The sequence below is a fragment of the Dromaius novaehollandiae genome, chromosome 1 (genome assembly GCF_036370855.1).
Source record: "Dromaius novaehollandiae isolate bDroNov1 chromosome 1, bDroNov1.hap1, whole genome shotgun sequence".
In the NCBI taxonomy this organism is placed as follows: domain Eukaryota; kingdom Metazoa; phylum Chordata; class Aves; order Casuariiformes; family Dromaiidae; genus Dromaius; species Dromaius novaehollandiae.
In genome coordinates this window covers 206,513,793-206,540,802 of record NC_088098.1, presented here as the reverse complement: position 1 = coordinate 206,540,802, position 27,010 = coordinate 206,513,793, and the positions used below count along the sequence as shown (strand labels likewise).

The following is a 27,010-nucleotide window of genomic DNA, read 5'->3' as shown; positions in this document are numbered from 1 at the left end:
AAAAGCTCAGGGTTTGGTCTTCCTGCCGTTATGGAATGGAGTTAGTGATGTGGAGAGAAATATTCTTCAGCCAGGCTTGGAAATTACATATATAAATATTTTAAAATTGTAAAATTCCAAGTGGATCTCACTTTCCTGAGAACACTGGAAGAGGCAGAGTGATCAGACCAAAAATCCGGCTCCTCGAGCAAATCTATCTTTAGAAAACCAAGAGGAGATGTTCAGATAGGAACATCTATAGGAACAGAGCCTCCATAGGCTACTACTTCTTCCAGTGTATCTTCCAGCTGCTATGACTTAGGGATTTTCTGAACAAGAGTTCGCAGCCACATCACAGCGTTTGACTGCGCTTGGTGAATATATCTTCCGAATTTGCCCAGTCCCTTGTTTATGAATCCATGCCTACTTTTGATATCCACAGTGTTCTGAAGCAGTGACTTCCAGGATAAGTGTTCCCAGGTGTTGGGAACAAGAGGCAGGCTTCTTAAACCCAACACTTGGGAACACTTATTGTGAAAGTCCCTGCCGCAGAACACTGTGGATATCAAATTAGAAGCCTGCCTCTTGTTTGTTTTGATGCCTGATGATTTCATTAGGTGCCTACAAGTTTCATGTTAGGAGAAACAGTGATTAATTCTTCCTTATTCACCTTCCCCATATCATTCACGATTTCTCTGTATATCTTCTCTAACATCTCCTTCTAGTTGTCTGAAGAGTCTCAGATTAATTATAAGGACACTACTTCTTCCCTTCCACACCTTGTAGGAGATGAGCGACTAGATTGCAGGTAGTATTCACAATGCAAACCCACATTATGCTGTATGTATGTATGCATTTACATACATACATATATGTGCTCCCCACTTCCACCTGAGTAATTCCTAGCATTCACTTTGCCTTTTTGAGCAAACTCGATAAGTGTATTTCAGGGAGTGTAGACTTCATTTTGTTCTCTCTCACTGCCCTTGCACTGTATTTCTCACAGGACCTCAGTAACACTCTGAACTGATGGACGAGAAGGGAGAGTTAAGATTTAATGTGGAAGAATACAACTGATTTTCCTAATCTTTGAGTGTATTATTTTGAAACTCGCAATTTTTAAATATGCCTTTAGTTACCATTGCTTATGTAAAATATCAATCATGAACAATATTTTGATTACCATTTCAGTAGGGACAGGGTTGCTCTCTGCATCAAGTCATACACGAAAGTATATTTGCCTTCTGTGTACATGGACATATATAAAGTAGTTGAGACGAAAATGCAGAAGTCATGGTGTGAAATCAATTTCTTCTGTGATCTGCATTTGAAAAATGCTTACACCTGTTTGACGTTTTGTGAAGTGTTAAGAAGCTATGCAGCATACATGAACCCATTTTGATCACTAATGAGTGCTGACACATACAGGCGTGCTCAGCATGAAAAGTAAACCTCTGAATTCTTAAACTGGTTTAAACTATATATGTAAATATTAATGAAATGAAATTCTGACCACTTTGATTGATGAAACCTCTAAGTCTTTAAAAAGACGGTTGCTGAAAATGCTCATTAACATTTGTAGGAATCTTTCCCTATCTGAATTTTTATTGGACTGCTTGGTCAAAAAAACTTTCATTTGAAAAACTTAGAAAAACTGCAAAGTTTACACTAATTCTGAATCAAATCTTTTTTGGGAGACTAAAATGAAAGTTGTACTTAGACACCTAAATGGACGGTCTACTTTTCAGAAGTATTGAGCTACTACATCTCTCCTTGACTCGATCACTGTGTACCAAGCCACCTATTTAGATGAACTACATGGTTTTTTTTGCTTTAACTTGATCAGCTGTGTTAGAAAAAATGCTGGTCTCTCTGTCTCCATTTTTTAATCTTTACAGAATGGTTAATAGTTACTCACTTCACAGAAGCTGTATAGATGAATTAGTTTTTTGAAAATAATTTGCACTTATTACATAGTTTCATTACTTCTGCTACCACTACTATCTCAGCATTCCTACTGATACTTGTGTGTGAACTTATTTGGGTTTAGTTTTTGCTTATAGCATTTGTGTGGCTAAATAACACAAAATCTGTGCATTCTATATAATTCCTACTGTTCGGTAACATTTGTAACGTAACTGCAGCTCCTGCATTGTTTTGTTGCCACGTGAAGACCAGGAAGATGTAAGAAAAATGTAGGAGAAACACAATCAAGGCTGCCACCGGGGCTTTTTCACCCAACTGTTTACCCAAGGGAAGGCAAGAGACCAAGAGGCACCTTGAAAATGTCATTCTAGAGAACCCAGGGCAGTGGCCGTTTGCTCACTTCTTGCCCTGAGAGTTCAGATCCATAGGCTGAAATGCAAATATCAAGACAAAGTTATCTAATTAGTAGCCTCCCAATTGCCTCTGGATTTTCTATGTTATTTTTGTTTGGCTTGGTTTTGCATAGTAGTCTCCTCTGCTTGAAAGACTATAATGAAGGTGATTAAAATGATTCATTAACACTGTGCCCCTTTGAGCAAACAGTCCAAACATTTCTCTATTCCCTGGTATCAAGCGCAGTGATCTTCACACAGATGTCCAAAGGTCTTTCAGCCTTTTATTTATTTTTTTTCCACAGCTTGTCTTTAATTAATGATCCATATACAAATTTATATACAATTAGTATACCAAATGGCTGGCTTTTGATTTACTTTCGATTCTTTGGGAGGAAGATGGCAAAAATACCATCAGAAATGATAACAACAGTAGACAAAATATATTTAACTGAATGCTTCAGTTAAATGTCTGTAAGTCTATTCAGGCTCCCTAGCCATATCATCTATTCAGCTTTGATCACTAGTGGCCTCCCCACCCAGTTTCTTCAAAGAAAGAGCCACATGAGGCCATAGCAAGAGGACTATGTTATATCTGTGCTATGAAAGCAGAAGAGGAGAATGGGATCCCATATTTTAATCCAGTTCCTTGCTATCACATATCATCTAACATTAATTCTAAATTTTATCTTAAAAGCAGTCAGTTTTTTGGCCACCACTACTCTCCTTGGGAAAGCCATTCCAGAAACTAATATCTCCAACTGCTGGGAATGCGCTGCTAATTTCCAGTCTAAATTTACTTATGGCCAGTTTCAAAGATGGTTACTAGGTGCGCTGGTTGGAAAACTTGTCAGAATAAACCAGGAGTGGAAATGTTAAAGCTGTATATTTTTTGGACTGACATTCTCTAGATCTGCATAAATAATTTGGCTATGGACATGTAAGTCTTACTATGCAGCTTTAAAAAGCTCAGACTTAATAGTGAGATGAATGTATCTCCACAAACCACAGACCAAATTTCATTAGTATTTTCAGGTGGCGAGTCCAACAATCCAGAAAGCACTTCAGCCAGGATTAAAAATCCTGAGAGGTTTTTTTAATGCAGCGTATATATGGCTATGGAAAACCATTCTGAAGAACTGCTCCAAAGCTTCCCAGGGGCCCCACAGCAGTCTGGCTTGGGCCCACAGAAAAGTGCAGCTTCTGAAAAAAGGCTGCACTTGACAGCATTTTGAATATGAAACAAGACTTTGGTAACACAGCTGTACTTAACCCATGAAGTAGATTTCATGTTTACCAAAGAGGCCTGTAATTTGTGGAGCAAGAGTTATTTGCTTCTTTTAAAAATAAAATCCAGGAGTGAAAACCCTACATGAAGAAGAGAAGATGCCAAAATCAAGGACTGTGGCATGTTTGGGTCTCCTTCATCTAAGTCTGACAGATACAGATGCTTTCTTGCTGCACGCAGCTGACCATGTGGTTGTGAGACATTTCTCCGCAGTGTTTCCACTCCCCAGCGTCAGGTGCTCAGCCAAGGTTGAGCAGAGACGATCTCTGGGATGGGAACAAGTGCAAGAGGAGGGCTACGGGATTAAGAGAAGCAGTGACAGAGCTGAGGGAGACAGCAAAGAAGGTCATTGCAAGGTACTTGTGCCATAAAGCTGGCATGGCAAGAAGGCCCAAAATGGAAGAGAAATTTGGGTGCCAGATATCTTTGGCTTTTGGGGGAAATCCCAGCCAAAGATGAAAAAGCTAGTACTTACACTATTGGAAGGCATATGTTAGTGAAACAAGTGAACTGTTAATACAAGTAAGTCATTCAATAGAAGGCAGAGTACCAAAAGTGAGGCAAAGTACCAGAGCCATGACTGGAAAAAAGAGATCATTTTGAATTTGCTTGATCTGAACTGTGGTTCAGTCAGTGCAGCACATAAACAGTTAATGCAGCCATTAATGAACAAACGCAACAATAGAAAATCAACAGGAAAAGGCCATCACTTGCCATAATGTGAGTAAAACTGCTGCACTGAATGTCCTCCCTGCTGGGAAATGGTAACACCAGATGAAAGCAAGAGGAAAAAAGAAATATTTTGCAAAAAACCTCCCTCCTCCAAATATGTTTCTTCCTGCTGGAAATTTTTTGAAGTTTAATTGTTACTGTTTGGCCAGGTTTGTTCACAGGAAAACCAGAGGATGATGGAGCTGGAGAAAGGCTCAGTTACCACCCTGTGAAACGGTCAGAAGATCCACAAGGCCCATAGGCCTTGCTATAGGAGGAGGAAGCTGGAGAGAGAGAAAAAGCTTCATGAACATCTTATTTGGCATGCTATAGAAAGGGTTAAAAGTGGTCAGTTCATCACTCTTCTGTGTGGTGCCTTGGAAGTTTTCACAGGACCAGATGTGTGAAAAAAAAAGAAGAAAGAAAGAAAAGCGAACACTAGTAGACATCCTGGTGCCCTGGAAGCAGTTAAATTAACACCCAGCAGGGACAAATTTGCAGCTTTGGGAACAAACTTAAAGTTAGTCTGTTTTCATTCCTGGAGCGAATTTGCAAGTGTATGACAGTGAAGTATAGCCTGGGAAGGAGCAGACGGCTTTGGATTAAGGATGGATGGCCAGAACCAACTCCCATCATCCCTCCTCCCACTCTGTTTTGCACTTAGACTGTGAAATTCTCAATACTTCTGCTAATCCCTATGTCTTCTCATGTCTTTTACTAGTTCCAGTAAAAAAAAAGCTATTCTTTTTGTTTCTTTTTTTTTTTTTTCCATTCCAGCTGAAACCAGACAAGACTGGAGTTATCCCAGGAAAGCCTGTGTTAGCTGGGATTGCAGCTTACAGTCATTCAGAGGAGTCTAGTTCTGCAATGGATAAAGCTGGATGTTCTTCTAACCAGAACCAAAGCACTAAATCCTTTAGTCATTCATCACTCACTTGGAGCCAGACTGTGGCCCAGCTTGCAACCACTGCAAATTATGGAAAGGACTGGAAAAAGAAAAGACTGTGAGAGTGTATCTAACCCATCTTCACAGGATTAAGGAAAGACCTCAGAGTACCTCTCCCTATTACAGGTTGTAAAACAGAATAAACTGGCTCCACAGAAATACCATCTTTCACATCTAGGAATTTGTAGTAGGAGAAAGAAGGCTGGTTCAATCCCTTACAGGGTTGCTCAGCATAGCTGAGAAGATGCATGCAGCACCAGCTATGAGTCTTGCATGGGTATTTCCCTCCTCAGTGCAGGATGAGAACCATCAAACAATTGGGGAGGTATCAAGACCACCTGCTTCTGGGACTTACGTCATCACAGGCATTTTGGTACCAGTCAAGCGTGCGGTACTTTTCTGCTGAGATAGACTACACAGCTTCTTAGGAAGGCCCTAGAGGACCACATAATCCACATCTTTCTTCCTCACATGACTCAATCTGAATCTTTTGCAAGACAGGAAGAAGCTACATTTTGGTTATTAAATGGCTATACTTCCAGCCAACAGCATAGGCTAAATATTTAGTATATTTTTTCAGTTAGCAGTTTCAAGGGCTCAGAGTAAGGCAGGTCTGGAAGGCCGCATTTCCAAGACCCTCATGCCCCTTCACTCATTTCTGGCGTGGGATTCAGAAACAATTACTTTTTGAGTGGTTAGCATTCTTCCACTCTCCCCTTTGCAAGGGCTATAAATATATTTATGTGCATACACACACACACACACACACACACACACACACATATACATAAATACATCTATATAATGTTCTCATTCTACCTCACCCAGTTCTAACCTGCACTCTGTACTATTGTCTTCCAGACTTCTTCCTGTCTTCAGACCCTCATCTCTCCTGCATTTCACTCTTAACTACCTCTTCTCCCAGCCTCTGTCTACCTCTATCACATCCTTCCTCCTCTGCATCTACTCCCACCTGGGCACCTGGTGCCTCTTCTCTTTTACTGAAGTTTCTGCTCCCTCTCTCCTACCATCAGTTCCTGCTCTTCCACACCCAGACTCCCTCCTGCATTCAGTTTTCCACCTTCCTGTACCTCTCCAGCCAGCCAGCTGCCCCCATGGGTGAAGTTTCCCAGCACCAGCCACTTGAGTTGAGTTTAAGAACCTGCTGCTGCTGACAGCAGTCCCTTCTCCACTTGTTTTTGCCAAGTAAGTGCTCGTGCCACTTCCCTTGGGCCTATGTTGGTTTTGTCTGACCCCACAAGCTAAAGTAAGTCACTAAAAGAGCAGAAAAACCAATCCAGAGGGAAAAAGGAGAGTTTTCTGCCAGCTTTGTGAGGGCTCAGACAAGTGCTAGAGCTGGTGCTAAAGGAAGGAGTGGACGTGTATGGCTGGGACAGAGGAGGGCTCCTTGCCCCCTTCTGAAGCAGCTAGCTATTTGATCAGCCCTGCCGTCTTATGAAACCTTACCTGAGAGTCTCAAAAGCCTGCTGTGCCCTGTATCCCTTGTCTCCCCGAAGCCTCTTACACCTGCTCTTGCCCCTCTCCAGTGAGGGTATGTGCTCACGGAAGCACCAGGAATGGAGTCTGCAGCCCCTTGCCTGGGGAGCTGCCTGACCCATGGTGTGGCTGCTCCTTGCTGCACTTTGGGTGAGATTTCATGCCAGTCCAGGTCGAGGGAGCAGTGAGTCCATACCCATCTCTGTGACTGCCGAGTCCTGGGTCCTTATCCAGCCAGCGGGAAGAAGGAGTCACAGTCCCCAGGGAGGCACAGAGCACAGCTGTGTGACTCATGCTCTCCTCCCACTGTGCCCTGGGAGAAGTCCAGCCATGCACTGCCCCTTGCTTACAGCTCTGGGCAATGTCAAGTTGAAGGCCTTCGTCAGGACTTCCTTTGACATACTGTCATACAATGCAATCCACAGTAATCTGAGTCTGTGCATTTCTTGCAGGCAGAGCAGCACAGCTGGGGTAATGGGACCTGAGAGCTTTCTGCAGCGAGTTTATTCCTCGTGTATGTGCCTAGCTTAGGCACACTGAACTGTGCTTTCTTCACTGGCTACATATGGAGCTTAGGGCTTTAACACTGAATATAGATAAGTGCTATGAAGGAGAGGGGTGAATATCCCCCGTTACCTGATTTATGTGTTTTCTATTGCTTCACAATACGGTGTGGACAAGCCAGATAACTCCTCACCTCGTCCCATGAAATGGGAAAATAACCCAACTAATATGTCTCCACAGCTATATCAAGGCTAAGTATTGCTATTAAAAGACTCCATGAAAGCTGCTTGGCTTTTCAGAGGGAATGACCGTTTGAGGCACCCAGCCACCCTCTGAATTCCAGCTGGGGCTTGATATAACTGAGCCCCATTAGAGGAGACTGGAAAGTGAGGACGCCTGCTTGAAGACGTGCCACAACTCAACAGGGTTGGCCTGCTCTACGTGCAAAGGGTGGTGGGAGGATGCCCTCAAGACCCAACTTCTTTCCCATGTACAAGGTGACAAGTGCAACCTAAGACAAAGCCAGTGCATAAACACACAAGCACGGTGTCTCAAAGGGCCCTTGGGGAGTTAGCAAGCTGGCGGGTACACCCGACTGGCCTGTTTGCCTTCAATTTATAGGTATGATGGGGCAAAGAGGCACCAAAAAGCTCATGGTGCTCCAGAGGTCTCCTCTGGGGGACTGTGCAGGCTGTCAAGGCTAAAAGTGGTAGGTGCTGTAGATGACGAGCTGATAAAGAAGGCTCTCAGATGACAGGGCCAGGGGCAGAGAGCTGCCAGGTCGAGATGAGCAGAGCAAGGGTCATAGGTTCAAGCATCACCCTGGGATTCACCCAAGACACAAGGATAGCGGCTCTGAGGCCGACATTGAGTCTGGTTCAACTCCGGACTCAGTCAGAGGACTTCTGGTGATGGTAAATGTGTACTTAGGCCCTTATCCAACAGCTCCAATGGACTGATTGTAATGGCTTTGGATGAGATCTTTATTCTTTCTTCCCCCAAATATATAATAATATATAAAATATACAGTAACATTTCCTTCCTGTTAAGCTTTTGCTTATTTAGATCACAAATTCTTCAGGGCAAAAGCTGTCTCTTACACTGTGTGTGTATATTATCAGAAACAGGGATGCAGCAAATGAAGCAGGCAGATGGTTCTGGACTAGTTCTGTTGGAGCATCTGGCTGATTTTCTGGATCAGCATCAAATATAAATGGTAAATTCACCCATGAAAACTCTTATTAAAGTAACATTACTAGGTCTGTTACTGTCTTAATGACAGTCATCTGTAGCCTGGGGCAGATCCTCACCATAAAAACACCAGCAGTAAAACTGACTGAATGAAGGAACAAATATTTGTCATTAAAATATTCCTCCATTTTGAACCCCTGGAGAGAGAAATTATTGGGGCTTGCTCTTGAGGACTTCAGGGATTTAAAATAATAGAAAGACTGTAGGGAGAGAAATGAGAGGTAGGGCTTGTTAAAATGTTTTTGTTCCTTGACTTCTTGAGGTATTCATAAATTGCCTACAAACAAGCAAAAGCTTACAGGAAAGGGCTTTTCACCATGCCAACTCCAAATGGCTGTGGAATTATATTGTTTTTCCAGGCTGCCTTTCCAAAATCCCTGCAGGAAATTGACTCAGGCCTTGACTCTGCCCTCAGAGGCACACATAGCAATATCAGTAATCCTCCCTGCACCCAGGTAAGAAACCATCACGGACAGCCCAGTTTTATAGACGAGATCGCAGGTCAAAGCAGACTGACTTGCCCAAGGCTAAGGGAAGCCAACAGCAGAGAACTTCACCGGAAACATCCCTATCTCCTTGTCCCCCTGCCAGCATTACATCTTCACATTTCTCTGTCCCAATCTTGTCCTTTCACATCACCTTTCTGGTTCATCCCATAAACCCAAGCTCATATCCTATCTTTGGTGGTGACCTACTACTTCACCCCACTACCACAGGCCTGTAAACTGTAAACTCAGCCACCAGCACTGCTGATCTTCTCCCCTGCCCCTCCCCTCTTGAAGCCACCACTGTCTTCTCTTATGTAAGCACCAGGCACCTTGGCTGTCCCTCTGCTTCCTCACCCAGCACACGTCCAAGGTCTCTGGCTTACTAGTGCCAGCGGAGTAAAATCAGTTGCCTGAAGCAGCTAGCACCCTTACTGCCCCTCCTGCCTCCAACAGACGTCGCTTCCCCATGGCCAGGACAACTGACTGGCTCATGGAGTGCCTCCTGGATCACTGCAGTCCTGAAACCAACTTATCTAGCCATACCAGTGGGTGGAAGCTGACATTCTTCAAAGGCTTCTGTAAAGCTCATCTTTACCTCCATTCTCACAGAAGCTGGATCAACACTGTCCCTTTGAGAAAGGAAGCATTTCTAATCCAAATTTGTACAGTTCTTCACAGAATGACATTTTGCTGTGTCAGTGGAGCTTCCAGGAACTTTCTCAATGCAAATTAATAATAAATAGGTCTTTAAGTTTGCTGGTGTTAGCACAGCACACATCCGTGCCAGGGCAATGGTGTTTTGTCTCAGTATCCCCATGGAAGTATCTTCAAAAAGCAGCCCAAATGAGAAAACAGGGACTATCTCAGCTATATCCCAAAACCCCAAACGCTGAAGTGTTTGACCTAAGTAGCTAATATTCTACTATTCTACTATTGTAAATACTTGCATGCAAAGAGTTCAAGATATCGTACGGAAGTGGTCATGTCTCTGAGCCTCTGAATTACAATGTCTGCAGGGGCTGACTGTCCACAGTGCGATTGTCTACATATTTCATTTAGCAAACTGAACATGAATGACATAAGGCATGACCAAGCCATCAAGACAACTGTTCACCGTGACAGTACATGAAGTTATGACATTTTTTCTTTGATTTTGTGTCCAAAAACCAGCTACGATCATGCAATTGACGGTAGTTATTGGGACATACTCATACTTTTATACAGAACATTTAACACAGAAGCTATTGCATGAAGGAATGCAACCAAAATGGAGCTATCAAGAAAAGCTGTCATCCAAATATTATTTTTATAGTGAGCGTTGAAAGAAAGGTCACATTGTTATTTTCTTACACTATGGAACAGTTTCTATTATTACAGATTCCAAAGGTCTGGAATCGTTGTTATTTGTGATCTAAGTCAAATTTTAATCTTGGTTTGTACCAATTACCACAAGCCACTCTAGGTTTTCTCTTTCCTTCACAAATATTTGCAAAATAATTCCTTCATGCCTGAAAACAGAGAGGTTGCCTCACCAAAATGTGCTCTTCTTTTCTTCTTTAGTGGTAAACACAATGGTCTAGGAAAATACTGTTTTGATATGAATCACCCAAGGCAGCCACATTTTCTTTGAGAAATTTTACGGGCTAAATTAGAGGTGTCAGTTATCGCTCAGCAGTGAATGATAACAAGAGTTCAACTGGCTGCACTTTCAAAGAAGCTGTTAGCTCTTTTGTTCCTGATGCTTCTTTCTTGCGTGGCACACTAACAATCCAACAGTTTAACATATGCTTTTTATAAAAATTGAATGCTGCCCTTGCTTTAAAAAAAAAGGTAGAAGGCCATATCCTGCTGCTTACTATGCCGCTGCAAGTCCAATTACTCTCTACCAGAATAAGTGAAATTATCCTGGGTTTACACTGGAGATAATGAGGCAAGAATCTGTCTCAGCATCTCTGCAGAGTTTCCAGGTTAGTTGAACTACCATCTGTATCCCTTGGAGATATTTAAGAGTGATGCATATATATCAGTTAAGCTCTGATTTTCTGGGCTGATGTAATGGAGGGGGCTGAGAGGTGAGGACCACCTCCCCACCTGGAGCTCCTCTGAGCACGAGCCCCGTGCAGTGGCTCACCCCTAGGGCAGTGCTGCACCGCCACCTCTCTCCAGCTCTGTGACCACACGTGGCCGCGCTACGTCACTGGGTTGTGGAGCACGTAAGAGGCCATCTGCCACAGGCTGCAAATACTAAGCCTTGCTGTGGGAGTGCATGAGGCAAGAGCCAAGTGTGGGATATTCGTGCTTGGAGCGAGTAAAGGGGAGGGGATTGCTCAGAGTTCAGTAGCGAGGAAGATTGGTTGGATTTTAAAGGAGCCTGTTAGGACCTGGTGAAGAAAGTGATCTAAGGCATGCCCCAGTTAGGGCAAGTAAGGGCAAAAATGCCCCAAACTGCAACTGATCATGCCACATTCTTGGATTCTTGAAAAAAAAAGGGGGGGGGGGAGAGGGAAGGGAAAGGGAAGGGAAGGGAAGGGAAGGGAACAGAACAGAACAGAACAGAACAGAAGAGAGAAGATGATCCCATGCTTAAACAGATTAGAAAAGAACAAGGACTAACAAGGCCCTAAACTCTGCACAGGGAAACACAGTTGGCTGTTCCTACAGAGATTACAGAGGTGCTTTAAAAACAGGGACCACTGGTTGTTCATACAAAGTTGGGGATGCAGTTCTCATGATTCCCTTCCCTTGTGCTTGTTCCCAAAACTGAGACTAAATATGGCTCTTGTGGTCCACGGGCACATGCCTACTAGATATGGGGGCCTTGCCCCATTAGGCTTCCTGTTCTCATGAGCTCAGACTTCTTTTCTCCCCTCCCTTGAGTGAATGAATTTGAATAAAAATATGTAGAGATAAAGTCAGCTTGAAACTTCTGAGTTTAATTTGGCTTTAGGTCAAAGACAGAAGGGGATGAATAATATTTTATTTGGTAGACACTGACTTTTCTTTTTTTGACTTCTCCTTGATAGAAGGCTGATGAATCATACTGAACAAGTCACATAGCTGATCAAAAACTTTAAAAATATGTGCTGAATTTCTTGTAGTAGTCAAAACCACCAAGATTTTTGTTCAGAAACGTTAAGTCTTACTCCAGAAGCATCTTTCATTGACTGTATTATGTTTCTTTGAGGAGAGAAAGTTAGTCTCCTCACACAGAGTCACAGATTTTCCCCACAGCAGCTCAGGCTCTGCATTGCAAACCTTATTTAACCTGCGCAGAATTTGGAGGTTCTAATTATTTCCTAAACAAAGAGAATATTGAATTTGTAAGAGTTTTTCTCTGACTGTGCATATGTTGCATCCTGATATACAATGGAAAGGTGAATCTTTCCCACAACAATGAAGACTAAAACCCAGAAGCAAGCAAAACCTTCATTCAATTCAACCTTCTTCCAGGAAACCAAGATGATTTCCATCATTTTTATGACTTTTCCCTAGAGACAAAAGACATCTAATTAGCAAATCCCACTATGAACTCCCTCCAATTTGACACAAAGTGAATGTGACAGGCAGAGAAACTATAAGCCCTACGTTTTCATTTAGCAAGCCTGGGCTGATAAACTCAAGTTCAAATGCTTTTTGGCTATCTTAAAGCTTGAGGAGTAAAAACCCTGAGCGTGAGCTGGTTCAGCTAAAAATGTGAATTTATAGTGTTCAGATCAGTGCTATCAGATGGCAATGTCCCAGCAGCCCTTTATGAATGTGCATTCACATTTCCAGCTACAGAGCATTTCATCCAGTTCTTAGATGGTCCTTGTAGTCCAGATGAATCTAGGATCTGAGGAAGCGTTGAACGATACCTGGCAGAATCAAACCCTGATTCCTCATGAAAAAATAGGGCATGAGTAAAATAAATATTAATCATGAGGTTAATTAGTAAATGCTGGTAATTAATCATGTATTACTGTTAATGATGTGTAGAACTCCTCAGAGGTAGGAGACTATCCTCTAGGAAAGAAGAAAGTGCAGGTTAAACAAGGTGATGTCCTAATTGCTAAAATTACCAGGACTTGACCTACGAGCTTGCTTTGCCCTTTGTTGTCTTTATTGGAATCATAATGTTAGGGATTTCTCCTCCCACTCTAATTTAACATTCCGAGTGGACCTTTGGGGAAGGGAGCTCTGCACTTGGGGCACTAATAAACACCTGGCTATTATCCTTATCATAGAGAAGTGTAGTTAACACCTAGCTAAAACAGAATACCTCATTCAGTTGACTGCATCAACCAATCTCCCTGATGGCCTCTTAAAGATGTTCTCAGAATAGTGCGGGGTCTGGATTCTTCCTCCAAATCATTCCTCAGCCATATTTTATCTGAGATTCCTCAAAATTCTGATGGGCTTTGATGTTCAGCCAGCAGGTAAGGCTACTATCTGGGATGACTAAGTGTGGAGCAGAACAGGTGGGACAGAGCTGATCTGCTCGGGTAGTAAATAGCTTATACATGCATAGTTGATAGCATTGGAGGCAAGCGGGAAGTGAAGGGGTCAGAACTTACAAGTCTGGGAAATCGTGGGATGAAACAGGAGAATTATGAGAACCCACCTCTACTTCACAGATTGTAAATGCAGCCTCATTACAAAGTGAGCATATCAGAAACCAGTTTGAAATGATATCTAAGCTGTAACTTGAATGTGGGTTTGGTGTCCATGCAAACTAGATTATAGGAGTTCTGCATTAGGATAGATCTTGGTAGGAGTCTTGGGAAAGCCAGGACTGTAGATATAACAGACTTTTGCACAGCTTGCGGACTTCCTAAGACTTTCAGGATTTTTATTACCATGGAAAAGTAAAGCTTCCTGGAGGCACACTCTGCAAATGTTTCCCTACCTGGAGCTCCAAGCTCCAGCCAAGGTGAAGATACTTGCCCTGACTAAAAGGTTGACATGCTCTTGCAACTGTGCAGGTAGGCCTTAATAGAGTTCACAGAATTCATAAATATGGCCAGGTAAACAGTCATGTTCAAGCCAATCCAAAACCCTGCAATTTATGGACCAGCTGTATTGCTAAGTACTGTTCCTGCGGCTACAGAACGCTACTGAGAGACCTGTCTGATTTCCTAAATTTCAGCAGAACTGTGGAGCAGCTGGTAAGGATCTCAAAGAATCCAGTTATGTCTCTAGAGCATAGAAACAACAGTGTTCTTGCTGCAAAATCCCCATCGTCTGTGTCTAAAAAGCTTTGCAGCTTCGCAGCTATGCTGTGGGTCAGGATAGCCACATCCTGCAGACAAAACTGTGGGAAGTGGTATGAGGTGACGGGACAGTCTGGAAAGCTACCTGCAGAAGTCCATGATGATATGCAAAAGTCCCTCCTTGGTGTAATATCTGAAGTTTGGCACTTAGCAAAGTTCATTTAGGAAAAGTTTCCTAAGCCAAAAGATCTTGTGGCTGCACAGGTGAAAGATTCCACTACACTCACGATAAATCTTGCAAGTACTACTGTGGCCATGTTGCCAAGTACCATCTTGTTGGCTCACCTCCCTGAGTAGCAGCGCGAGAGGACACAGAGCAGGGAGCTAACACTGCCTCAAGCAGAGTTGCTCTTAGTGTTTTTATTGCCTTGCAGAATGTGACCTTGCATATTTTTCAAAAAAATAGTAGTTTGCAAAAGTCCTGCCTGTCTCTCCTGTGCTGACAGATTGCTGGAAGCTTCATCATGGCTGAATGAAGAAACTGCTAAAATACATCTGCATGCCAGTCTATTAAGAGAATGGGGAAATGCTCCTTAGAAGACAGCACACAGTGGCCCAAGAATAGAGAGGAATAGCCAGCAGAGACCTCCCGTAAAACAACAGAGCTGTGCTTACTTCCCACGGCTGCTCATTCTCCGGCCTCTTCCAACAAAGCGACCCCTCCTCACCCAAAACTGCCTAAATGTTTCACCTGGTGAAACCTCTTACAAGGGAAGTATTTGTTGGAGAGATTTATGATTAGTTAATCAGGGAATCTGAAAGAGTTAAAAGGAGAAAGGTTTCTATGCGTAAAACTATATTTACTTTACTTTTTTAAAAACATTAGACTGTTTGCCCAGTTTGGCCGAGAAACTCCAGTTCTGAATGATTCATTCACAATGCTGCTTTTCAGTGGAAGATTTAGGGTTTCACTTTTCAGTAGTTTGCTCTAGTTCTTTTTCATATAAAAGAAATTCAGGAATGATCTGTATACCTTTATTGCCATTTTATACCCTCAAATGCCTTGAACCAAGCCCCACCAAAACTTCTGAGAGTAGCTTAAACATCACAAGATCAAATACACCCTTCACTTGTTTTGGTTTTTGAGCTTTTTTCCCCTAGTTTCTGAGCTTCTGGATTACAGAGAGGTTAAATATTTCAACTTCAGTTGGCAGGTCTGAAACTTAGGATCGGGGCACACAAGCGACTTTTTGTAGCACAACTGAGCTACAACAACCATGTCAGAGCACTGTGTCTCATGAAGAAACAGTGTGAGCTGGCCATGTGATATATAATTGTAGATGCATCTGTGACAGCCTTCACCTTCGTATCTAAGCATGTATTTTATCCACAGAATATTCCCAGAAGTGTGATGGATGTTTATAAAGCTCACAGATAAGTCTTAGTTTTTCTTTGCCAAACAGATAACAAATGTGTAAACAGTATTTTTGTCATGTCAGTCAAAAGATATCTAAAAACATAATTTCCTAACCCTGCCTCCCTAAGGAAAATGATGACATAAAAATTAATGGTGTAAAATACATTATCTTAGATAACACAGGAATTTGTTAAAATTCTGCCATTCAAAAGAGCCTAAAATTTTGTAAGCTAGAAAATTTAGATAAGACTCCAAAATAATCTTATCTCTGCCCTATTATCTCACCTTTCTGGGAAGTATCTGCATGATATGTAGCAGTGGCATATTCATTTTATTGGTTTAAGAAAAAATGGTGCCATGAACATGCCTTTCTTGAGATTCTTATCAATGTGCATCCATGATACACCTGAACAGGCACTAAACATGCCATCACCAACGCTGACGACGTACATTCTAAACATGGCATCACCAGCTCTGATGAAGTATATCCTGAGATGGTCATTATTTGCCACAATTACGCATTTCCTGGAGGAAAAGCATTTTTACTACCACACCGGAATGATTCTACTACAAATGAGGAGGAACTTGCCTTACCTGTCTATGCTGCTGAGAGACTGGATACTGCAAACCTGAGATTTGCTGGCTTTGCTGCATTTTCTGAAGCATCATTTTTTGCTGCATGGCTAGGGGTACATTGGGTGGCCTTTGAAGAGGTTGGTTCGGGAGAGGCTGAGCAGGTTGTGGCTGTGGCTGCTGTTGCGGCTGTTGCTGTGGCTGTTGCACTGGGGCTGAACTCTGGGCCTGCTGTGTGTAGTGCAGAAGGGTAGGCTTGCTTTGGGAACCCAAAACTGAAGGCATCTGCTGGTTTGTTTGCTCTGAGTTAAAGTGAAATAAAGGCTTTGTGTTGCCATGATGCTGCTCTAGTGGTGGCTGAGCGCTGTTGATGAAGTTTCTGTTGAGGTCCTGAGGCTTCTGTTGCATGATTATGTCCATGGGATTGCTCTGGGGAGTCGTCGGTTTATAAACATAGTTGTTCATCCCTTTTGACTGATTTCCATTCACTGGTACCCCAAGCATTGCTGAGTTTTGTGGGCTGAACTGCTGCTGACGAAAGGAAGGACTGGGGATTTTCTCCTGCACAAAGGGTCCAGGGGAAGGTCCAGATGGAGACAAGGTGGACCAGTTGGCCGTCTGGTTCTGCTGCTGCTGTTGCTGCTGAATCAAGGCATGCTGCTGCCGGTTGGCTGCTATCTGTTTGAGCTGCTGTGCATGAGACACCTCCTGCCAGTTAGGCAACGGTCGGTTAGACACAGAAGAAACCTGTGATACTTGTGTCTGACTCTGAGGTACCGAAGGGATGGGTGAAGAGGTGGACATGGCAGCGGTGGCCATAGTGAAGGCTGGACCTGTAGAAGAAGGTCTCATCTGTGGGGAGCCCACAGGCGCCTGATTCATGCCTGGTGCATATTCACTCTTTATCACCATCTTCTCCATCTGCAGAGATCTCACAGGGCCCCTCTGGCTCTGCTGCCCAAGGTCAATGTTGAATGGCTCGTCTTGTTTTATGGTGGCATTTATCATATTTTCTAGCTCAAGATCACTCATTGGTGGCACTGATATGTTAGTCAGTTCATTAAATAGTTCCTGAAGCTCTGGATCCATCATTTGTTCCCCTGAGTCTTCCCCATATCTGTTAGGGAACATGTTCTCATGGGACATCTGACCATCTAAATGTTTGCTGCATGACATCGTTTCTCCTGGTTCTTTCTTCACCTCTTTCAAAGTCATATTAAACATACCATTCCCACTAGGATGTGTACTGTTTGCTAGGTTGCTAGACTTTCTTTGTGATCCTTGCCCCATAGGCATAGTTCCTGACATTGACTGGCTTTGGCAATTGTTAACATGATGTCCACCTTGTCCCATTGAGAGATTATCACCCACTCTTATCCTCTTAATGTCAAGGAAAGAACTCTCTGAAACACCATTGGGCCTCTTGTTGTTGACAGGAGACAGATTTACCACCAACTTTCGCTTCAAGGAGCCTTGGAGCTGAAAGAAACAGAGAAAAAAATCATTAGATGACACTGAAGAGCCAATCTATTTGATGCTTGCAAGTTAATAGGCAAGTGAACACTGGCCGGTGTTCACCCCAACACCCCAATAGAAAGCTATTTGGGGTAGCAGGAGTCAGTGAAACCAGTGTCAATGGAACTGAACAAGACTGTAATGAGACATGTTGTAATGAGACATCTCCCCACCATCATCATCCCTGTCCTTATGGCCACAAGGCAGCACCTTCCCGCACTTTTTGGGCACCACTGACTGACTGCTGTTGATCACACATCACGGACCCCCCTTCCCCTGTGCCTGCAGGTGGAGAGAGGTGCCCGTAGCCATAGCTGGCAAAGCCTAGGACATATCTGCCCCCAGTTTTGCTCCCATCTAACTGCGCCAGACCTAGATTTAAAGTATTTTCAAGACATCAGAGACTAATGCAGTCATGAAATCTGCACTTGTGCCTATCAGTGCTTTAGGATTTCATTTCAGTGATTTTAGTATATAATCCAAAAGACAATTTTTGACTGCTGTAGAGTCAAAAGTATGTAAGAGAAATTGTAAAGATATGCATGAGATCTAGGCATCCTGATCTCACACAGGTTTATACTGGATGGAGATCAGTAAAATTATGTTCAAATCTTGAAATGAATCCACTGGAGCTGTGTCAGCTGGTATCAGCCAAGGGTCTGATCCATGATGTACTGCTGGATTATTTTGCAGATGTGTCCATTAATACATTAAGCCCTAATTGTTTTTATTCTGAAACATCTGCTGTAGAACATACAGTATACACAACACTGCCCTGAGAATCGTAACTCTAGTTCCTTTTCCCTGAATATTTACAGAGATACTTTCATCTGCTCACAAGCCCTGTGGGAAAACAGGTTCACAGCCCCGTCCACCTGATACATACCCATCTGCCACAGTTGTGCATACAGATTCCTTTCTGCACACACAAAACAAAGGTGTAGTTCCAGAAGCTGAAAAAGCTGGACTCCACACATATACCCTCAAGTACAGTTGCTTTGAATTTCAAAAGCACAGTTCATAAAAGATCACTTTAAGACAAACACACCTGTCATATCTTTAGCCCTCTACATTAAAGGCTCACACCCAAAGCTAGACACAGTAAATACACACGTATGCCGATCTAGCTAAATACACACACACGCTGCTGCTGTTTCAGCTGCCCGGAACACAGTGAGCAATGTCAGGAAACTCCGCAGGGAAATCCTGCTCCTCTTCTGCCTTTTATTCACTTGTGCAGCAGTGCCCTGACCTAGGAGACCACAGGACAATACCACCCGATAACACCTGGGTGTATCACTGAGGAAACAGTGCCCGTTTCAATTATGGTATCTTGTGAAACTGTGACTGGGCAGAGGAAATGCTAGAGAACGCTAGGTTTCACGTTATGTGAGGAAGGATGATTTATGAGATCTCAAAATCACATTATTTATATTGTGCTGTTTCATGTACAGAAGTCCATGGACATATGATACTCTGTTATGCCCATGTTCTTCAGGCATGCCTATATGAGAGAGCTCTTCCAGGATAACTCCATGTGTGAACACTTTTATTCTGGAGTGAATACCTGTGAGTTGCTTGGGAAGGGCTTGATCAGCAAATATATATTTCCTTAGTCCACAACTACCCTTCCATTGCATCAGTAGGTCACTGAGTTTGCCCTTCAGAACAAAAGCTTTTCATTTCTCTGAGACAGAAAAACTCATCTCATATCTCAAGTTCAATTTCCAGTGCAGCTTTGAAATCATAGATTCATGTTTTCCTTTTAAAGGACAGACATGTTGTAGAAGTCCACAGACCCTGTGCCTTCAAGAGTGACTAGTTGTCATTAGCTGTCCCAGGGGAGGGGTTTTTAGGTGGTCATTTACAAAGTACATGGACTGTCTTTTGGTTAACGTGTTCCTTCTGACACATGAGTCACTGTACTTTCCTTTGCAAAAAACCAGTAAGCTGCACTTCCTTTTACCATAATCTCTGCTATCACTGTGTTTATTAGAAATCATTCTCGTGCCCCCAAATTCATCTTCCTGGGAAATGGGGAAATCCCCAAGTCACCAGAATACATGACTTGGCAGCATATTTTGCTTTCAGATATGCTGCTGACAGCAAGGCTGAACAGGTAATGAATAATATATACTCTGCATGTATGTGTTCTGTGTGGTTAATATGCCTTTCTGAGCTAATTTTGCTTTTGCTTGACATTTTGAATCAGAGGGAGCTGTTTAAAATGTCTTCACATTTTCAAAGCATCTGCACTAGGCTTTCTGATGCAATTAAAAATGCAGGTGTCGCACAACGCTGTGCATAGTAGCTATTTTTCTTCTGCATTTGAACTAACTGCTAGCAGAGATGGGTGAGGTGCAAAGTGGTTTGCCCGATGTCATACACAAGTCAGCAGCAGAGCCAGTGAGAGCACAAAGATCTCCCGACCTTCCCTTGACCAAGCACTCCTTCCCTCATCACGCTGTGATGCCGATGCTGGGTGTACACTGTGGATTGGAGGACTCGGGTGGATACTGCATTTTACTACTTGCACTCTGCTAAAGTGTCCGCCAAAAAGAACACTATGAATTTATAAAGAAGCAACAAGTGCTGGCTTTTTGCATTTCTCCAAACCTTGCAAACACTGGCCTCTGAACCCTGACAACATCTTGGTCAGTAGATATCCCCATCTTAAAGAAAATTATGCTCACAGAGCATGGCTGTAAAGGTGCAGGTGCCTCTTGGAGGACTTCATGGAGGCTGCTGGAAAGGCCCTTACTTCTCTGCTGGTCTCATCCCTTCACTAGGTAGGGATGCAGAGGAGAGCGACGGCATGGGAAGGATGTGAGCTGCACACAGGGATGAAGCCTTCTCTCTCTGTCTGTGCTGAGATGGTGGCAAATGCATGGCAGGGTGGTTGGTGGTGGACTGGTCCATGTTTGTCCCAGTAAGACAGGCAGCACCCACCACAAGCCTGTCTGTCTTGCTATTTCATCTAAAACCTGCCTTCTACCAGGACTGATATCTGTGCATTGCACCCATTTTGTCTTCAGGAGGGAACCGATCAGGGTTCAATCACTCAAATCTTTGCAGCTTTCTAGTACATTTTTCAACTGCTGATAACTTTTTCAGCAGCCAAAGCCCTTTTCCCCAAGCAAAGCACACACTCCTCAGAGGGGAAAAAAAGAGCTTGCCAGATTTCAAGCTCCATCTCTTCCAATTTGCAAGCCAGGATTGATTTGGGTCAGTAAATGTAAAGCAAAAGTTCCTATGCACGTTACACACAGGCACATTCCTCAGATCAAACGGGCTTGTGATTACACATCTCAAACCAGTTCAACTGTGTAATACTGAAAGACTGTGTGATGGGAAACGCATAACATGACAGTAACCAGGAGAGGAAGAAGTCCTCCATGCACAGCTCTGGCCCGCAGTAGGTAGGCAGGACTTTATGAACCATCAAAGAATATATGCTTTTCCTGGCAGCCTGCATCATTGTAAGACCTTTTGATAAACAGGCTCCGGTGAGTCAGCATGCGCTCACGCACTCACAGTGCAGTACAGTACAGTGAGAGTGCTGCATGCATGGGTTTTCTGAAGTTAATCTCAACTACGCCATCCAAAACTCTGGAGATCCTGTTTGTAAGACATCGCAGTGCTGTTACAGCACAAACTGCTCAGGAGCGTTATCAACAGAGAGCAATACTCTAGAGATGACTGGTTTAAATGGCACAGTGTGATACTAAGTCCTGTGCCAAAGGACAATTCATTCCTATTTAAGACCTAATCTGAATCTTAAAAGGGATTTAAGAGAGGCAGCCTCTTCTCTAATGCTCCCTGACACCAGTCCAAATCAGCAGGAGTTCCACCAAGCTAATAACCTGGGCTCATCAAAACCTGGTATCAAGTCATTTCTCTTTTTTGGCAAAACCCCAGCTCTTTCATTTCACCTTTCTTTTTCAACAATTTTTTTTTACTGAATGTAAAACTAGATGATTTTGCTGAGAATTAATTATCTTTTCCTGGTTCAAAAGCTTTATCAGAAAATGGGAACACACAAATATTTTTTGCTGCAAGAGCACAATCTGTCAATGAGAAATTTAAGATTCCCCCCCCCCACATATCCAAATTTAAAAATATTTTTATCAGTTCTTTGGCCCAGTTCTAACAATCGCCTTCTACTGATTTCCACAGGGACTGTCCAGTATGGCCAAGAAAAGAATTTGGCTGAGAGAGGAGGAAATCGTAAAGATTATTTGGTTTCAGTTTCATTGAAAATCTTATTTTTTGACTGCTTCTTCTGTTGAACACTTAAAATTTGCTTTATTTCTTCTTTTAATAATGCGTAGGAGCACAGCACTCGAGAGAAGTTCTAGGTTAACGATGCAGCAGTCTTGAGTTTTACAGCTCGTCAGACAGGTAAAACGCGCCTGTCCATCCGACTTGCCAGCGTGTCTCCATAGTGCCTGGATATCTCTACAGGAATTCATTTCCTGGTGTAACCAATCCTTGACCTTGTAGAGCAATGTTAATAACATCTGTGATTGTCTTCTCCAAATGTTTACAGCTAGACACTTAAGGCTGGACTGAAACAACAATTTACTTGATGCAAGCTGCAGAGCAAACATCACAGTGAGAGAGTTTTAGGTCTCCACTAATCCGCATTAGCTGACGATGTAAAGGGAGGATCTCCTACAGCCTTTGTTCTCCCACCGCGCACAACTTCGTACTGTGGTTTGCAGCGGCCTTAGCTGCTACGGTAGAACAATGGGAACAAAAACATGCAACTTGCTACTAACTTAAAACCAAAGTGATTATCATACTTGTGAAGCGGGCAATGTGGCAGCATTAGCAATTCACACGGAGTAACACTTCTGATGTTAAAAAAAAAAAGAAAAGCTTTGGATTTTATGCTTTTAATATAAAAGCAGCCGTCAAATCCAGTTTAAAAGGTCCCTTTTGGACTTCCTAGACTTTCTCACAATGTGTGCTGATCGTATCTATGGCTGCACTGTAAACAAAATCCTTCATGTGTCTGGGGAGGGGAAGGGGTAAAGGAATTACATGAAAAATACAGAAAATATGCAAACAATGAAAGTTGCCAAAAAAAAAGAAAAAAAGGAATTTGTTCCAAAGGAGGAAAACATGCTGAATGCTGCTTCTTATTTATGCTGTGAAAGCACCTTTGAAGGCCAGCCCTGGAGCAAAGCCCCCTCGTTGCAGGCATGGCATGCCTCGCCAGAGCTGCACCCAAGGAGCGACCCGAAGGCCGCAGCGCCCGATCCTCAATGATGGCAACTCTCATTTTTCAAACAGTGGTTTCCACTGCTTGCTGTCCACCTTCTGCCATGCCACCTCCTCCAGGGTCAGGAGCTGAGCCATGCCAGAGGGCACGCTCTGTATGGGTTTGGGGCTAGCTCAAGGGTCCTTAAGCCTCTGCCTGAGCCTCTGTGCAAGGGTGGATGAGACATCTCTCTCTTTTTATTTCTTACTCCATGGGCCCCCAGGAGGCTGCCCCACATTTACACTCCTGTGCGTCAGATGCCCCAGGTGTGTGGCAAGCAAAGGGATGTCAAGGTGAGGGGCCCTCTTAATTTTTCTGGTGGCCCAGCCTCCAAGCCAGAGGTGAAATGAGGCTCCCTGACAACTCACCAGCGAGATGCCTACTCGGAAATGTGAGGAGTTGTGCTCTGAAAACCCAAACCTGATACTTCACTTCTCTTAAAGCTGTGATTGCATGCACATCCTCACAAGTCATTTCTTACTACAGGTGCGCTTGTTTAGGCACAGGCAAAAGGGCTTCCCACCACCGCTTGCTCTACGCAGCTACCAAAATCATCCGCCTGCTTCGACAGTTCTCACTCTTCCCTGTCTACAGGGCACAGCCGTGTGAGTTTGAGCTATGGGAGCAGCTGCTTTGCTCTCATGTCTCTTCTGAAGATTTAATTAGCATACTCTTATTCTGAGTAAGGGAAGGAGGCTAGCCTCTCCCCAGCCGGGCTGCTGGGCGCTTCTGCTGCACAGAGAGCAAAGCCAAGGGTATTTATTTTTAATCTTTTGTCTCGATTTGCAACTTCCACCTGACACGGCTGAAAACACAAGTGTGACACTTGTCTTCAGAGAGATTTTTAGCACTGAAAGTTCAGAAAGTCCAATCTGCTGGAGGAAGCTGATCTTGGAAACAATACTAATTTTTCATACGGGACTGAAGCCCTGGGCGTAGCAAGCAACGGAGAGCAGCACGGAGAGCTGGTGAAGTCAATGCAGTGCTGTGCAGCTTCATGCTCTGGTCAGAGCAGGCCTTCTATGTTTGCAAAGAGTTAGGCAAGAGTAGGAAATGCTGTTTCCTGCCCCAGCCTGCTTTGCATAGAGTCAGCTCCAGGTGTCTCTTCTTTGTGGTCCTAAACGCTGCCTGTTCGGAGGCTTGTGCAGAGCCAGCGCAGCTCTGGGCGCGCAGGGTGCCCGCAGCCTGGGGGGACGACCTCTCACCAACAGCTGCCAGGAGGAGCGGGTGCCTTCAGGCACTCTGCAAGCCCTCCTGGACGGCTCTCCCTCCACTCACCTACCCCCTTCCTCATGAAGACCCCTCCGATCACATGGAGCAAGATTTGCTGCTGTTCGGTTTTCGCTCTGCACGGCCCAAACCTTCCCACCTCCCATCTCCGTAGGCGCTTTGGGGCAGAGACTCAGTGCCTCTACAGGGCATCTTGCACTGGAGTCCTAGTTCTGGTTGCTCCTTAAGCATAAACACCACTGTCAATAATAATGGTGACTGAGAGCTAATACAAGTTTTTCCTCCCTGTTTACTGTAATAAGTGCCACTAAATCTGAAATTATAGTAACAAATAAGGATGTTTCTTGGCTGACAAGTATCCACTTAATTCTCATTAGCAGGGGAACAAGGCTGGAATAGTAATCAGTATGTTAGAAATCCCACAATTTACCTTCGCTTATGGAAAAATAACATATCTTGCCAACAGAACAGACCAACCTAAAAATGTATCTATATTATTCACAGTATACTGCCTAGAAATATAACGTCAGGGCTTTGGTCCAAGTTGCTGAAGCACAATAATTATATTTTTTATGCAGATTTTACATCTGATGGATTATAAAATATCATGTCTAGCCACAGTCTTTTAGAAGAATAGGAACACAGAGAAACAATAGCATTTTAACTAGGTCAAGATTGCTAATCAGAATGTAGCAGTCATTACCGTGTGCAAAACAAATAGGCATGAAAGATCTGTATTTCTTATCCTGCAAGCTGTGTATTTGTCTTTTAGAGAAGTCTCTTTTCTTTTTTTTCAGATCCTTTTCAACCATGAATAAATTAACAATCACTTTATGTGAAAACTACAGAAATTTATGTCAACGTTTATTACTATGATCTGTGGAACAAAGCATAATGCAACCTGAGCTTTGGGAAATGCGACTGCTTAACTGATCCTATCCTGATGAGGAGGAAATATCAAATGCATTATAAATGTTGACAGGATGATCAGGCATGTAAAAGAGGTCATCCAACACCACCCTCCACATTGTTTATCAGTTTCATAAGTCAGCTTAAAGTATTAAAAACACATACTGTCTTGCACAGGAAGCTCCTAATCCGTAAAAATGTGGTTGCTGTTATTCGATTTGCCTTTTAGAGATCAATGGCATAGCAGATTTCACCTAAGGAAAGACTGCTGAGTGCAGTCTGGCCCTAGTTTTCTGCCCAGCATCCCTTCCAAACTGGCTGTGCAAAGGCTTTTGTAGGCTCAATACAGCACACATCCATGCCCACACGTGGGATTTTATTACCTGTCTAAGCACCCATCTCTTCTGCAGCACTATGTTTCAAATGTTCAGTCAACAGAGGATATCTGCAGATATCCAGCCAGCCTTGGAAAACAAGGAAATATTTAGACTGTTTTGCTCTTCCTGCAAATCAACATGCGTCACACAGGACACTAACGCCAACTGTTTGGCCTTGCGGTCTTCTGCAGGGTAAGTTACAGTTCACAGGAGATACAGTCATCGCTTGTCAATTGGAAAAAAAATATATCCCTTCAGCATATTACCTAGCCATGTTTTCAGTATCTAACAGGCTCTACCAGACAGGTCAAGGCAGGCCAGCTTGAAGAAGTGCCTTCCATCACTGTTTGGGCTAAGACTACTAATGAGCTACAACAAAAATGGCTTCTTGTTAAGAAGGAAGGAGTCCTGTTCCTTTGCCAAAAACTCTGATGGAGAAGTGAAATTTAGGACCAAGTCCAGGCCTGTGGTAAAAGAGTACATCTGGAGAGGAACTCAACTGAGCTGCACTCGCTTGTTTGATGGCTTAGGTGGACCTATGTGGTTCTCTGCCTCTCCCCAGTGTGCACATTCACCCTATTAAGAAGGATGTAAGTTAACAGCAGTACTTAACAGCCATTTTCAAAACCTTTAGGTTAAACCTGCAATGACAGGACCGGCCAAATGCCCCTGAACAAGAGTTGAAGCTGTACAAGCAGAACAGGCAAAAATGTTACTGGATTTTGGAGAGAAACAACAACAATGATTTATGAGCCTAAAAGGTTTTCCTATAAAGAGAGCAGACAATAGAAGGGACACATAACACAGAAAATTATAAAAGTAAATCTAAAGAATAAACCCCAGGAACTTCTGTTTGTCTCCTAACTTCAGATCAAGATGGTATTTAGCAAACTTGAACGGCAGTAAATTCAATCCCAATCAAAGGACAACCCTCTTCTTTCAACACCAGTGGAGTCTGTGGAGCTACATGGCAGAAATCCAGAGCTCGGCAAGATTCAAAGAGGGACCAGACATTTGTTTGGAAATGGGAAGACACAGACTTATGATAGGTGGTGATAACAAAATATTTAGAAGGGGATGTGAAAAGTTAAACATCCAGGTTCAAATCAGTCTGAAGTTAATAGGGTTTGGCTTAAGAATGATGGTGGCTAGGGAAGAAAGAGGCAAGGGGGGAAAGGAGGTGGTTGCTATTTGCAGACCTATGGAGGTGACCGTGTGTCTTCCTCTGAAATATTTGTCATCACTACTGATGAGGTGCCACAGGGGATTAGAAAGGGTCCTGTTTTGCAACTCCTGTGATCCCCATGCTTTAGAAGTCTTGAAGAAAAATGTAAAAATGGCAGCCACTTCACCTGTATCTAAATATTTTACTACTAATTGTACTGCTGAATTTCAGTTTTGGCCTGAAAATACAACTAGAATGACAAAATAGTAATGAATCACAAAAAGGAGTTTGAGACAGTGAGAGATCATTAGGAGATTATGGGAACCCTGCATGCCTTATTCTCTTGAACATGTCATTCAGTGGATTTTCCATCAGCTGGCCTTTCTT

The 27,010-nt window shown here is 43.3% G+C and overlaps 1 protein-coding gene across 2 annotated transcripts in view; it reads right to left on the bottom strand.

Annotated features, from left to right (window-relative positions):
• The window catches only part of MAML2 (mastermind like transcriptional coactivator 2), a 224,022-nt gene that overhangs the window by 57,334 nt on the left and 139,678 nt on the right, over positions 1-27,010 (bottom strand). For both annotated transcript variants that reach the window (XM_064505107.1, XM_026109159.2), the window contains exon 2: positions 16,183-17,640. In XM_064505107.1, the coding sequence (XP_064361177.1) occupies positions 16,183-17,640 (1,458 nt within the window). The remainder of the gene's footprint in view (positions 1-16,182; positions 17,641-27,010) is intronic.